The 13,561-nt window shown below is 44.6% G+C and overlaps 1 protein-coding gene across 3 annotated transcripts in view; it reads right to left on the bottom strand.

Annotated features, from left to right (window-relative positions):
- The window catches only part of USP24 (ubiquitin specific peptidase 24), a 142,571-nt gene that overhangs the window by 50,409 nt on the left and 78,601 nt on the right, over positions 1 to 13,561 (bottom strand). For all 3 annotated transcript variants that reach the window (XM_047869446.1, XM_047869447.1, XM_047869448.1), the window contains exons 32-38: positions 11,324 to 11,421; positions 8,489 to 8,584; positions 8,145 to 8,373; positions 7,346 to 7,505; positions 6,314 to 6,469; positions 3,772 to 3,842; positions 2,943 to 3,103 (exon numbers count right to left, since the gene is read on the bottom strand). In XM_047869446.1, the coding sequence (XP_047725402.1) occupies positions 2,943 to 3,103; positions 3,772 to 3,842; positions 6,314 to 6,469; positions 7,346 to 7,505; positions 8,145 to 8,373; positions 8,489 to 8,584; positions 11,324 to 11,421 (971 nt within the window). The remainder of the gene's footprint in view (positions 1 to 2,942; positions 3,104 to 3,771; positions 3,843 to 6,313; positions 6,470 to 7,345; positions 7,506 to 8,144; positions 8,374 to 8,488; positions 8,585 to 11,323; positions 11,422 to 13,561) is intronic.

The following is a 13,561-nucleotide window of genomic DNA, read 5'->3' as shown; positions in this document are numbered from 1 at the left end:
TCTAATTTCTAAAATGCTTGTTAGAGTGTTGGAAATAAACACACACACACACACACACACACACACACACACACACACACACACAAAAGGCTCAAGAATGCACTAATGATGAGAAGAGATAATGAACCGAGAAATATGATGATTAAAGAGACAATAAGACTGTCAAACTCTGGGGCGCCTGGGTGGCGCAGTCGGTTAGGCGTCCGACTTCAGCCAGGTCACGATCTCGCGGTCCGTGAGTTCGAGCCCCGCGTCGGGCTCTGGGCTGATGGCTCAGAGCCTGCAGCCTGTTTCTGATTCTGTGTCTCCCTCTCTCTCTGCCCCTCCCCCGTTCATGCTCTGTCTCTCTCTGTCCCCAAAATAAATAAACGTTGAAAAAAAAATTAAAAAAAAAAAAAAAAAAAAAGACTGTCAAACTCATTTGTCCATTGTGAGCATTACAGGATGACTATATGCAATGAACCTGGCCTGCTGCACGGCACATAGTCAGACCACAGAAAGAGCTATTGTCGTCATCACTGTTAAGGAAAACATGTATCAAACACGGCCATTAGAGTAAGTTGTGAAACACCATTTCAAATTATAAAAACATACAACTAAAGATTCAATTTTAGGTGAAGTTAAATGCTCTACATCCAAGAGATTCTTTGAGAAGGTATGTTAAAAACTCATCCAATGCTTTCTTTCTTTCCTGAGTTTTGAGAAATTTAATATCAAATCAAACTCTTAAATTTAAGTTCTATTAAATAGTCTGAATCTTACAAAAAGCACAGGTGCAATAGCTCACTTCTTAAAAAATGGCTTACACAGAGGTACAATTCTCGGTTTGTGGATGACGTGATCCTACATGTGGCAAACCCCAGAGTCCACACAGAAAGATTTAGAGTTCATCAGTAAATGCAGCAAGATACAAAATCGTGACACGAAAATCAGTTCTGCTTCCATACACCAACAATGGAGAATATGAAAAAGGAAACAATTCCATTTACAAAAGCACCAATAAGAGTAAAGTACTTAGGCATCCACTTAGCAAAGGAAGCAAAAGGCTCGCACGGTGAAGAGGACAAACAACGCTGGAAGAATTCGACAATGCTACAGCAATGAAGCCATGTGATACTGGCATGGAGATACACACAGATCAATGGAAGAGAAACGAAGAGCCAATCAATCAGTCAGCAAGCCAGCAGTCGAATGATTTTTCATCAGTTGTCAAAACCATTCAATGGGAGAAAGGTGCCGTGACCACTGGATTACCCACATGGAAAAGAATGAAGTTGGGCACCTTATGTTACACACAGAATTTAGCTCGAATAGATCGAACAAGTAAGCATAAGAGTGAAAACTAAAAACCTCAGAAGAAAACATAGAGGGGAAACTTTGTGACAGTGGATTTGGTGATCATTTCTTGGATGCAATGCCAAAAGCACAGGCAACAAAAGAAAGAACAGATAAAGGAAATATTTTGCAGTGTTAATTAGAAATGAAACCCTAACTAACACACGCTATGACATGGAGGAACCTTGGAAATAGGAGAATGGATGGAGGGGGAATGAGCAGGGAGTTACTGTTTTAATGGATACAGAGTTTCAGTTTGGGATGATGAGAAAGTTCTGGGAACAGACAGCGGGGACAGCTGCACAACAATGTGTATGTACTTAACGTCACTGAATTACAGACTTAAAAATCAGTAAAATGATCAATTGTATGTATATTTTGCTGCAGTAAAAAGAAAAAAACCTAGCAAATCGAAAAACAAAAAAACACAAAACAACCCACCTATATTTGTTTTGGAACCGTCTCTTCGTGTCTTTTGCCCATTTTTCAATTTGGCTGTTGGGTCATTTGTCTAGTGATTTCTAACAGCTTTTTATATACATTATGAAAATTAGCTTCTTGTCTGTCATGTTACAAATCTATACAGCCAGTCGGTCAACTGACTTTTGGATTTATGGTATTAGTTTCCCACACAGAGTATTTTAGTTTTTATGGAGTCAAGTTTATTAGTCTTTCATTCAACGGCTTCCTTAATGGGCAGCAGGTTTTAGTTTAGGATGATGAAAAAGTTCTAGAAGCGGCTGGTGGAGATGGTTGCATAATAATGAGAATATACCTAATGCTATTGAACTGTATGCTTCCAAAGACCGAGTTTGGATCCAAATTTAGGGGTCTGGATCCTTAGCCACACTTAGGGGTTTGGAGTAGCTCTAACATTCCTTCCCTTCCAGGGCTCTAATTTGTAAAGCAGATACACAAAGCAAGTGGACACCGATTTCACAAATCTCATGAGCCCCACGGCAAGGGTTCTCTGGTGAAGCTAAGTTGGAGAAAGTGGAGGTCAGCATGGGATCCCCTCACCTCCCATCCTGGGCCTAGCCCGGGGCAGCCTTGCATGCGGGCTGGCCCATTGAGGGACAGTGGGGCAGGCAGAACGGACTTACTCAAGCCGCTCCATCAGCCTGGACCGCAGATTCAGCTCCGTGCCCAGGCTCATGTAAAACCAGGGAAGAAAGCCAGAAGGATGCCTCAGCTATATCTGGACATGAAGTCAGGAAGTACGCTGCTCTGAGAGAGGGATGCATGCAAGGACGTGAGGAGTCGGACCTTCAAAAAGTGATCGGGCTCCAATAATTTCAGCCTCTCACCACCCAGCTTTCAGAAAGAAAGCTCCTCTTTCTCTTGAGGGTGGTGGACCAGCTGGGGTGGAGGTGAGAATGGGAAGTAATTCAAGGGGAAGAAGGCCTGGTATTGTTTCTTCTGACTCTCCTGTCCTGAATGGGGATAATAAGAACGGAAATACCCTCTCTCGGGGCACAAAGGGTACAAGAGGAAAGGAGAAATTCTTTTGTCATCTGAGTAATGCACTGTGGACCTCAGCAGGGGGCAGCATGCAAATCATGATTCTCTTTCTGCATGACGTGAGCTTTTTCATCTTGATTACATACCTCTGATTGACTCCTCTCATTATACTAGTTGGGGACCAGAGAGGTAGCTGGGCTGTGAGAATCACACCTAGGAGAAACTGGTTTGGCTTCTGCACATCTGGATGAGCTGAAGTATCTGTCTGACTAAGAGTGTATAGTTGATCACAGGCAGCACGGCGAATCTGAAATTACATCGTGAGTGGCAAAGGACATACACCAACCGACACTTAGACACTGCTTACAAAAGGATTTTCCTCCAAAGTCCACAACCTGAAGGATACTATAAGGGTGTGAACGGTTTAATCACTAATGGTAAAGTTGACATTAAATACCCTAGGGCTGATTAAAAACAAATGCAGTCTGAGAACGGATTTCCCAAAGTATTCTTCTCTCCTACGCCAATCAATAGTTTCATAATTTGATAAAAATGAAAATAAGAAAACTCTTCAAGTGTTTCCAAGTGAATTTTCAAGGCCATACAAGAAAATCAGAATGAGAAAATCCAGTGAAAGTTCACGGCTTGCAGCTGGTCTTTCTTGATTGTGACCAACACGTTGACCCTGAATGCCAGCGGTGGATGGATGCTCAACGCCGCCGTAACGTTTTGTTTGTTACAAACACCCACAACTGACCCTAGCACTAGTCTCTGAACTTCTGAATATGGAATAGAAGGGAGGGCAGAGAGTCCAAATGGTTACTCTGCTCTCAGAGTGGTCCCCGCCCCCTTCGGAGGACTTCCTGAGAGGGCTAAATGCCATTCCTCTGTACTCCACGCAGGGTCACAGGTCTCCAAAGGGCCCTCGACAGAGCAGGACCAAGGGGATTTTTTTAGTACGGTCAAAATTCTTACCTCAGCACTTGGTGATCCAAGCAGAATATCAATGATAAAATCGGCAACACAGGGCAAGTTATAGAAAGATGCTAACAATAAGAATAAGGAGAATCGGGGGTGGGAAACAAGTCAGGAAATGCATTTTCAAAATTCTGAAAAATTTATGCTTAACTACAGAAGAATTTCATCTCTTCTTCTACATGGAATCGAATTCAGTACTGCCCATAACTGTCTCCACACGTCTGAGTTTCCCCTCGAGAGACTCTTGGTCATCTCTGTACCTGCGCATTTCAGCACGGTGTCTCGTACATACTGGTTATAAATATATCTTGCCTTGATAAACTATCAATACCTGTAACTATAAAATGTACCCTACCATACAATTACAAATGATAAAAAAGCTTGAAGGGAAGTTGTAATTCTTTCATTTTGATTTGAGAATATCACTAAAATAATGATAGGAAAATTGATCTATGATTATGGCATTTGCTCAAAAGCATTTCATAATGACTTATACTTCCTATATATGTCTTCAAAAGCATTCTTGCTCAAACTAACCATCTGGACACTACTTACCGTTCTATAAATGTCTAAGTTTTTTCTAGCTTTACCTTGAGTGTCTTATACAAAGAGGTTGGATATTCTACTAAACACATCATGATCAATTCTACACAACAGGCAGTCTGAATTGGTAATAGAAGGGAAGAACAGGACACCTATGGGCTGGCACAATTTTTAAAAGTGGAGCTATTGGGGCGCCTGGGTGGCGCAGTCGGTTAAGCGTCCGACTTCAATCAGGTCACGATCTCGCGGTCCGTGAGTTCGAGCCCCGCGTCAGGCTCTGGGCTGATGGCTCAGAGCCTGGAGCCTGTTTCCGATTCTGTGTCTCTCTCTCTCTCTCTCCGCCCCTCCCCCGTTCATGCTCTGTCTCTCTCTGTCCCAAAAATAAATAAACGTTGAAAAAAAAAAAATTTTTTTAAAAAATAAAAAAAAAAAAAAGTGGAGCTATTAAGACTTTGTTGCTGAATAAATATTTATTGAGGGCCTACTACATACTGGGCAGTATTTGGGTGTGAGAGATTCAGTAGGGAACAAAGTGGACAAAAGTCTCTGTGGAGCTTACAGTCCAGATGGAGAAGGGATGATGACGATAAACATAGTAAGTAAACAAATTATATTCTATGCTATAAAACAGTAAGCGATAAAGAAGAAACAAGGTAAGGGGTTTAGGTAGTGCTGGGATGAGGGGAGGGTTGTGACTTAGTCAAAAAGGCGGGCAGAGAACAACATGTCACTAAGTAGGTGAGGTTAAGCACACTTGCAGGAAATGAGGAAGAGAGAGCCACGTGGGAAAGATGGGGGAAGAACACACCAGGAAGAGGGAACAGCCGGTGCGAGGGTCCTGAGGCAGGAATGTGCCTGGAGTGCTGGGGAACAGCCAGGACACCAGGTGGCCAAAGCACAGGGAGTGAGGGGAGAGCAGTAGACGGTGAAGGCACAGAGGCATCAAAGGGGTGGACTCTGTCTGGCCTCGAATGCCTTAGTAATTAAGATTTGGCTTTTACTCAGTGCGACCTGAGAAGCCGCTGCCAGGTTTTCAACAGAGGAATGATACAATCTGACTTACATGGTAGGAGGTCCACTCTGGTTACTGTGTGGAGAGTAAACTGCCAGGGTAGAAGCAGGGAGATTAGTGAAGGTGCTACTGCTATAATCCAAGCAAGGGGTGATGCTGGATCAGAGGGTTGTGACAGTGACAGTGGTACCAGAGGGTGGAATCTAGACACAGTTGGAAGGAGAATGTGCTGACTCATTAGAAATGGGTGTGAAAAAGGAAATCAAGGATGACTGCAAGGTTTCTGGCCAGAGCAAGTGAAAGAATGAAGCCACTATTAACTAAGCTGGTAAATGTGTGTGATACGGGCCAGCTGAGCATTTCAGCTGTGGAACCGTCAAGCCTGGGAAGTCTACCTAAGAGCCCAGTGGAGGGGTCGGGGCAGTGATCCAGGCCAGAGCTCCAAATTCAGACATTATCTGCATCTAGAAGGAGTGTGGGGCTGTGACGGTGGATGAGATCATGGGGAGAAGGGGCACAGACAGAGAAGAGAGTGTGATGAGAACACCCTGCGGTGTTCTAACGTTAAAGTAGGATCAATAACAGCCCCAGTCTGCCAAAGCCCACAAATGAAGATGAAAAGGCAAATCTGAAGTTTCATGACTTTGACTACTAGAGTCATCATCAGTTTAGAGACTGATATGTAATTCTAGTTCTGTGGTTCATGGGCTATAAATGTGGGTTGTCTTAATTCCTCAACTAGACAGTAAGCTCCTGGAGGGCAGGCAGAGTGCCCTTTCAACACCTACTGTGGAACCCTGCTTACAGAAGGTACTCAATAAATACTTATTCAGAATCTAACTACTCTAAGCACTATTCTTACTTACTCCACCTGCCAACTTTGCCCCCTTTTCCATTTCTATTAGTATGACTTTATCTATGAAGGCCAACAGAAACCTGGCCTTTCCCTAAAAGAGATGAAGGGAAAACAAGCCTCCTGCATACCCAGTTGCTGGCTCCGAAGCTGCAGGCACGTGACAAGAAGAGAGAGAGCCTCCCCGGCGATCAGGGAGTCTTTGGTGGACACAGACTGTTGGCGCACGCAGATGCCTGCGTGCAGGGCTGCTGGGTCCCCTTCGCTCCCAGAGCTGCAATTGCTTCCTGGGAAGAGGCAAGCAGGAGGTTACCGCGGACCCCACAGGACCCTCACAGTACCCTAACATCCTTTTAATGCGCCCCGGGAGCCTCAAGTGAAATTAAAGGGTGTGAAGAGGCAATCTGACATTTTGGTCTAGGAAACAAGAGACACTTAATCACTTTATCTGACCCTGACTGCTTTAAAACACATCTGGAGGCACTCAAAATATGCACTTATGGGGCGAAACTCATTTGAGGTGACAGAAGGGAGAACGGTGCAGTTTGGAAGGCATGAGAGAGTCTTGTGGGGATGTTAGAAATGTTCCTCATCCTGATCTAGATGGGTTATCCGTACAGAAAAATCCCAAAAAGCATGTACATTTAACATTTCTGCGCTTCACTGTAAGAATGCCATACGTTTTTGAAACTTTTTTTATACTGAGGTACACACACACACACACACACACACACACACACAAACTGAAGAGGGAAACCAAATGAAGCTGAGAAATAAAGCTATTTATAAAAGCGTAGCAGAAAATAACCAGCCAAATCAAGATAATGACTTTCCCAGGTAGGAATTCTAGATGCGTTTTTATTACAGCCACCATTATTCGCCTCTTGGCACTTTTACAACCCTCAGTGAGCTAAAAACTCTGCTTGGTTTGGTTTCCCCACTTACTCTCTGCGTACCAATGCTTGTTTTCTTCGATGAAGTATGGCACAAGTTCAGTAATGTGCACAAGTCTTAAGTGCACAGCTTCATGGGTTTTTTACTCATGTTCAAAAGCAAGAGAAAAGGCTTTCTTCTCGTGACTCTGAACAAGCCTATGCATAGGTAACTCTTACAGCTTCTTTCTTGCCCAACGAGCTCATTACTCTGTCCTTTTCAATCAGTACCTGAGCTGCTGAGTCTGTTTCGAATTCCAGCAGGAAACAGAGAATTGCTTTCTTTAATTGGCTGGCTACTCCCAACGAGGTCCAGTCGTCCTGCAGCCGCAGCCCATGACAACCTCATGAAACAAGCCACAGTAGACGTGAAGTCACTTACTTCCATTGTCTAAAGAAGTATGGAAAGAGTCATGAGAAAAGGTAGTACTGGAACATGATTATTCTACTGACTTCCAGAACCTTCTCACTGGTCTCAGTTTTGTGAGACTCTTTTCCGCCAAGATCATCCAGAAGGACAGCCTTTTTCATGCTTCCATACTGTTCAAAGACTTTCAGTATCTCTCTGCTACCTGTAACACAGAGACTGATCTCCACGCTCAGGCTTTCAGACACCTGCCACTCTCCTCTCCCACACTACTCTGTGAACGACCCCGTGGCCTTCCCTACAAGCTCTGTTCTGTCTCTCTACCTTTGCTCACACCTGCCCTCCTGCTGGAACAATTCTCCATGCTTCGCCATCTGTAATCTCTCCTATCTTTGAGGCCTAACACCAATGCCACCTGCTATGTAAAATCATCCACGACAGCCATGGGTGAAGGCGATTACTGTTCTTATTCTGAAGGCCTGCAAATGTTCTGCCCTTGTAGCCCTCCCACAACCCTTGACGGTTCCCGCCTTGAATTACAGTCATTTCTGCACTAGTGGTCTCTTTCTTGCTCACTGGAAGTTCCTTGAAGGCCATATTCATGTCAATAACTTCCTTCAAAGAGGAAAGACGCCACACTGCTTGAATGCACAGATCACTTACTTGTATCGCAACTCGCGCAGCAGGGATGATCTCCTCGACCCTGATAGAAGACCTGTCGGACACGGACAACTGTCGGTAGGAGGACTTCTCTGGGGTACCACACAAGGACATCTGCCTGCTTGTCTGCCGGCTGACGTTTCGGAATGGGCGAGAAGAAAGTGCTTCTATGCCATCTTTGGTGAGGTCTTCATCTAACAACGTGGGCATTGTTTGCCCAACAAGTAAGAATCTTCAAAGGAAACAAAAAGCTACATTTATTTGAGGTCATTTCATAACTACTCAAAATGATAGGGCTTGGGAAGAAAAATACTGCCTTGGGAGACTAGTAGGATGTATTTACCTACCTTGCAAGCTGTAGGCAGATGGAGTAAACTCCCTGCCTTGTTTCATAGTCTACTTCTGAGGGGATGGAATCCCTCTGCATGACATTTACAACCAAACTTAAAAGAAAACAAAAGGGCAGAATATGAAATAAAGACTTGTATTTCTTTCATAGGAAATTTTCTCTAATTTAATTGCTCATGTAAATGTTATCAATTACTTACAATTTCTACAAGGTCCTTACATACACATGGACCAGATATATTTTTAGCAATGATTTCCCATGATACCTAGAACCCTCCCGGTCCCTTTAGCATTAGATTCCTTGCTTAGCCAAAAGATAAAGCATTTGGATAGTCCTCCTTTTCGCTAACTGCTGTGAGTTCACTGATTAACCGTTATCTTATTACTGGAACTAACAGTTAAAAAACATACCTGGGATGGGTGAACTCAATAAAGCTATCACATCCGCTACAATCTCTATTCCTATAAAAGCTTCCTAACTGTTCTTCCTGCTTCTACTCTTGACTCTCCACCCCCAAAATCTACTCTCAAAAGATCAGAGTGATCCTTTTAAAATATAAGTGAGATCATCGCACTGCTTTGCACAAAATCCTCCACGGGCCTCTGATTTCCTGCAGAGAAAAAAGTCTTCACGCGAACCTGTAAGATTCTACATACGCTGACCTCTGGTATGTCTATAGCCTCATGTGTCCCTGTTTTGCCTCCTTCCCACTACCCCAACCACGCGGGACTGCTGGTCTCCAAAGGTACCAGGTCTTTCACGCAGGGGCACACACTGACTGCCCTTCTGGACGGCTCTCCCCCAGGGATCTCCAGGTCTTGTTTCCTCACCTCTTTCAGATGTTTGTAAAACATCACCCCATCAGTGACACCTTCCCTGATCACCCTACTGAAAATCACAACCCTGTCCGTCCCCTCTTGCTGGTCTCATTTTTGTCTACAGCTCTTCTCGCCTCCCGACATATGCTTTTACCTTTATTTCTTTACTGTTCATCTCCCCCCTCTAGACGGTAGGCTTCACAAGGATGTGGAGTTTGTCTTATCTGTTCACTGCTCTGCTCTCAGTGTTCAGAACAATGCCTGACATGGAGGTTAACTGACATACAAAACTAAGCCAGCAGTAAAACGCCTTCACGCCAGAGCTCTGTAAGCGGAAGTGAGTAATCAGAAATGAGTGTTCTCTGAGAACACCTCTGCGATTCTGAAAACAAATAAAGCTCCAAGCGGTAGGCCTTCCATACGCTTGGGGGTTCTTTCAGGCCCGTTCCCTTTAAGGTCTCGGCTCAGCCTCTTCCCCACAAGGCCTCCCACAGGAATTGCTTCAACAGTCCTCGGCCTTCATGGCCTCCTCACCTGAGGAAACAGCAGGCCTGCTTCTTTCCAGAGCAGGAGAACTTGGCCCCAGGGATCATCCCTTTTCCTTTGGTCGTTCTTTTTAAGACAGTCTGCAAAGGCAACCTAGGCTTCCCCGAGGTAAAAGCAAGGCAGAAAAGCCAACTTTCCCCTCAGCTATTCTTCCCTTCCGGTCACTGTCACTGTCACCCCCTTCTCTGCTCACCGTAAAGCAGCGGCCTGCAGTCTGACTCCACCTCCTGCCCTCACGCTCACCGCTGAACACTCGTGCCCTAACGCCACTCACACACCATTGGCCCCTCCATGTCTCCAATGCTGCTCTCCGCTCCCCTCGAGGGCATCGCGGCCAAAGCATGCACTTCACCTGACCAACCACGTCCATCCCTCTTGATGTCCCGTGCCCTCCATCTCCTTCCACGCTTACTTCCCACACTGACCAAATGTTCACCATTTGCTCACTGTCCCAGGCTAGGAATCACAGGGCCATTTCGAAATCTCCTCCGGTACTTCTAGTCATAAGACTTGTCCACGTTACCCTATAAATGTCAGTTATCGGCGCCCTACATTTACAACCTGTTACTCTGCTCTGGGCCACTGCCACAGCTCCACAGGGCTCTCCCTGCCTCTACCTCTCCCGCTTCTATTTACTCATCGTCCCCACTGCAGCCAAAGCGAGCGTTCCAGGCAATGCTTGGCTCTGAAACCTCCTGTGTTCCCCGGTCTAGAAGCTAAGGTTGAAGTTCCTCAGGGTGGCCCTACTTTACATACATCTCTCCTTCCGCCCGTGCTCGGGACCTCCCCGGGCTACCGTGGTTCCCAGGACAGGCCACGCACCTTAGTGCCTGTGCTCACCCCGTCCTCTCTGGCTTAGCGGGCCCTCTCGTCACGAGCCCGCTAGGGGATGACTGCTCACTTCTCAATTCCCAGCTCAAACACCACGTTCTGTGAAGCGCTTCCTAATCTTATTATCCCATGAAAATTTAACCACTTAAGCACTATCTTCCATAACCTCTGCCCCTGCCCCCAAGGACTTTCTATTAGCCTGTTTTGGGACCTACAATAACTGTTATTCTTTGCTAAAACCATGAACCGCTCTAGGGCAGGGATGAGATCTAAGTTATCTCTGCATCCCCAGCACGAGTGCCTCGTACAGCACTCGTAGGTAACAGCGTTACCAGGAATCACATTCACCTGGTGTGAAACAGAGGTGGGAATGAACAGAAACAGATCTGCTTCCTCTCTTCTTCAAGAATTTCCTCCACTACCAGAGGGAAGGAGATGTGCTTCTGCCGGTTCTCCAAAGAACCAAAAGTCACAGAATGAATTCAGGCGTTCCGAAGACTGAAACATCACTCCTGATTATACCTCTCATGATGCTTCACATAATACCTTGTAGGCAGAAGCAAGGCCTGGCAGGAGAAACCAGCCACGATAACTACACCCATTCTCTGCAACTCGTGTAACATCACAGTGAGACTAACCTCAACCCTCCTGCTTTGAGGAAGTTCTCACAGAAGGATTTCGCACAATTTCTTGCCATGTCATCATCAGCTGTTGGCATGAGTTTGGAGCTCAGAACCTTGAAAACAGATAAATACAATTAATCATCCCAACATTTCCAGCAGAAATTACTCCTTCACTAAGTAAAAGAATCAGATAACTCGAGTCTGAGTCTCTTTAAGTGCTGCATGCTGTTCCCACCCTCCCCCCCCCCCCCGAAGTATAAGGAGGCTAACGTGTCGCAATGGAAATATTCACATTTTCCAAGTTCTATTCGCTTGGCAAGAGAAATCTGTTTTGTTGAAGAAAGCTGGTGTGTTCTTTTCACGAAACCAGCAAAAGTGGATGTCTCAGGCTCTCAGGCTTAGATAAGAGCAGGGGCACCTGGGTGGCTCAGTCGGTTGAGCGTCCGACTTCGACTCAGGTCATGATCTCACAGCTCATGAGATGGAGCCCTGCTTCGGGCTCTGTGCTGAACGCAGAGCCTAGAGCCCACTTCAGATTCCATGTGATAGGCTAGATATGCTTTCGAAAAAGTATATAAAGTTTTATAAAATAGCCCATTCATTAAAAATGTTAGACAAGGGGCACCTGGGTGGCTCAGTCAGTTAAGCGTCCGACTCTAGATTTTGGCTCTGGTCGTGATCTCACAGTTCATGGGACTGACCCCGAGTCGGGCTCTGTACTGGCAGTGCGGAGCCTGCTTGGGATTCTCTTTCTCTGCCCCTCCCCCACTCACTCATGCATGTGCACGTGCGTGTACTCTCTCAAAATAAATAAATATTTTTTAAAAATGCTAGACGAGCTCTCTAATAATGATTCTCAAACTCTTATTTATTGAGCACCTACAACAAAAGAGGATGAGGCTGTTAGCATGCCTTCTCTCTTATATCTCACCCTGCGGGTGTTATGTGTTTTACTGTACACGACTGAGACCCAAAAGGCTAAGTGACTTCAAACTCCCTCCTACATCTATGCCCCTTTTATGACACTGACACACGTACCTAAAGGAAAGCTTAACTGAAAATTCTGGTATGGCAGATATTATTTCTAGTAAATAATCATACTATAGTATGAGACTTAGTAAACAACTGCTTAGTTATGATTGAAAATTTAAAAAAAGAAAAAAAAAAGACCCACTGCCTCAGTTTCCCCAAGGTATTAAAAAAAAATTTTTTTTAACATTTAATAATTTTTGACAGACAGGGTGTGAGTGGGGGAGGGACACAGAGAGAGGGAGACACAGAATCCGAAGCAGGCTCCAGGCTCTGAGCTGTAGCACAGAGCCCGATGTGGGGCTCAAACTCACGGACTGCGAGATCATGACCTGAGCTGAAGTCGACCCTTAATCGACTGAGCCACCCAGGCGCCCCCCCCCCCCAAGGTATTTTTAAAGTAGATACAATTCAAGATCCTTCTCAATTCTAGAAAAGTCTGTTTCTATGAATCCATGGGTCGTATGTGCATAGATTTTTAGCATGGGATTTCTTTTTTACAGATGCTATCTTCCTAAAGTGCTCTTTGGGTAACAGGCTCTTCAACCTCAGATTATGAGCATTAACAATCCTTTTCTAATCCTTTACAGTGTTTTTCTAATCCTTCCTGTGAGCGGACAGCCACATGCACGTACTCCTCATGCTCAGTGGACAACAGTGTAGTAAAGAAGGAAAATTTCTTCAAAGGAATGGGTATTTGGAATATCCTCTTTGAAGCTACCTAGTAGGCAAATGTAAGTGGAAGACTGAAATGCAAGGAAATTAGCCTTTCAGGAGTCAGTAAAAAAAAAAAAAAAAAAAAAAGTGCTTTTGAAAGTATTAGGTTTTCCAAATGTTTTGTGTTAAAGCGAAAAACAACCTATCAAAGGATTTCCCTGAAACTGTGCTGGAGGTATTTTACAACCACTGTCCTTCGGCTGTAAGATGTGGCAACCTAGGTAGTTGGCGACAACCCAGATTCATTGTCATGCCATTCCGTTTTTCTACGTGCTCTCAAATGTGGGTGTTAAGGTTTATACTTTAACTTTTCTGAGACAGTCATTCAAAGGCAAAGGATAAATCTGGCAAGTACTGAAAAATTTATAAGCTTAAATTGACCAAAAATTAATGGGCAATTCTGCCTTGGAATATTAAACATTTTTAAATGTCCACATTAAATAAAGACATACTTTATTTTAAAAACACTTGCTAAATATTTTCTCATTTTGAACCCCACGTATTTTT

This window comes from Prionailurus viverrinus, chromosome C1 (assembly GCF_022837055.1).
Source record: "Prionailurus viverrinus isolate Anna chromosome C1, UM_Priviv_1.0, whole genome shotgun sequence".
Taxonomy (NCBI): domain Eukaryota; kingdom Metazoa; phylum Chordata; class Mammalia; order Carnivora; family Felidae; genus Prionailurus; species Prionailurus viverrinus.
The sequence above is the reverse complement of the archived record's forward strand: the minus strand, read 5'-3'. Positions and strand labels throughout refer to the sequence as shown.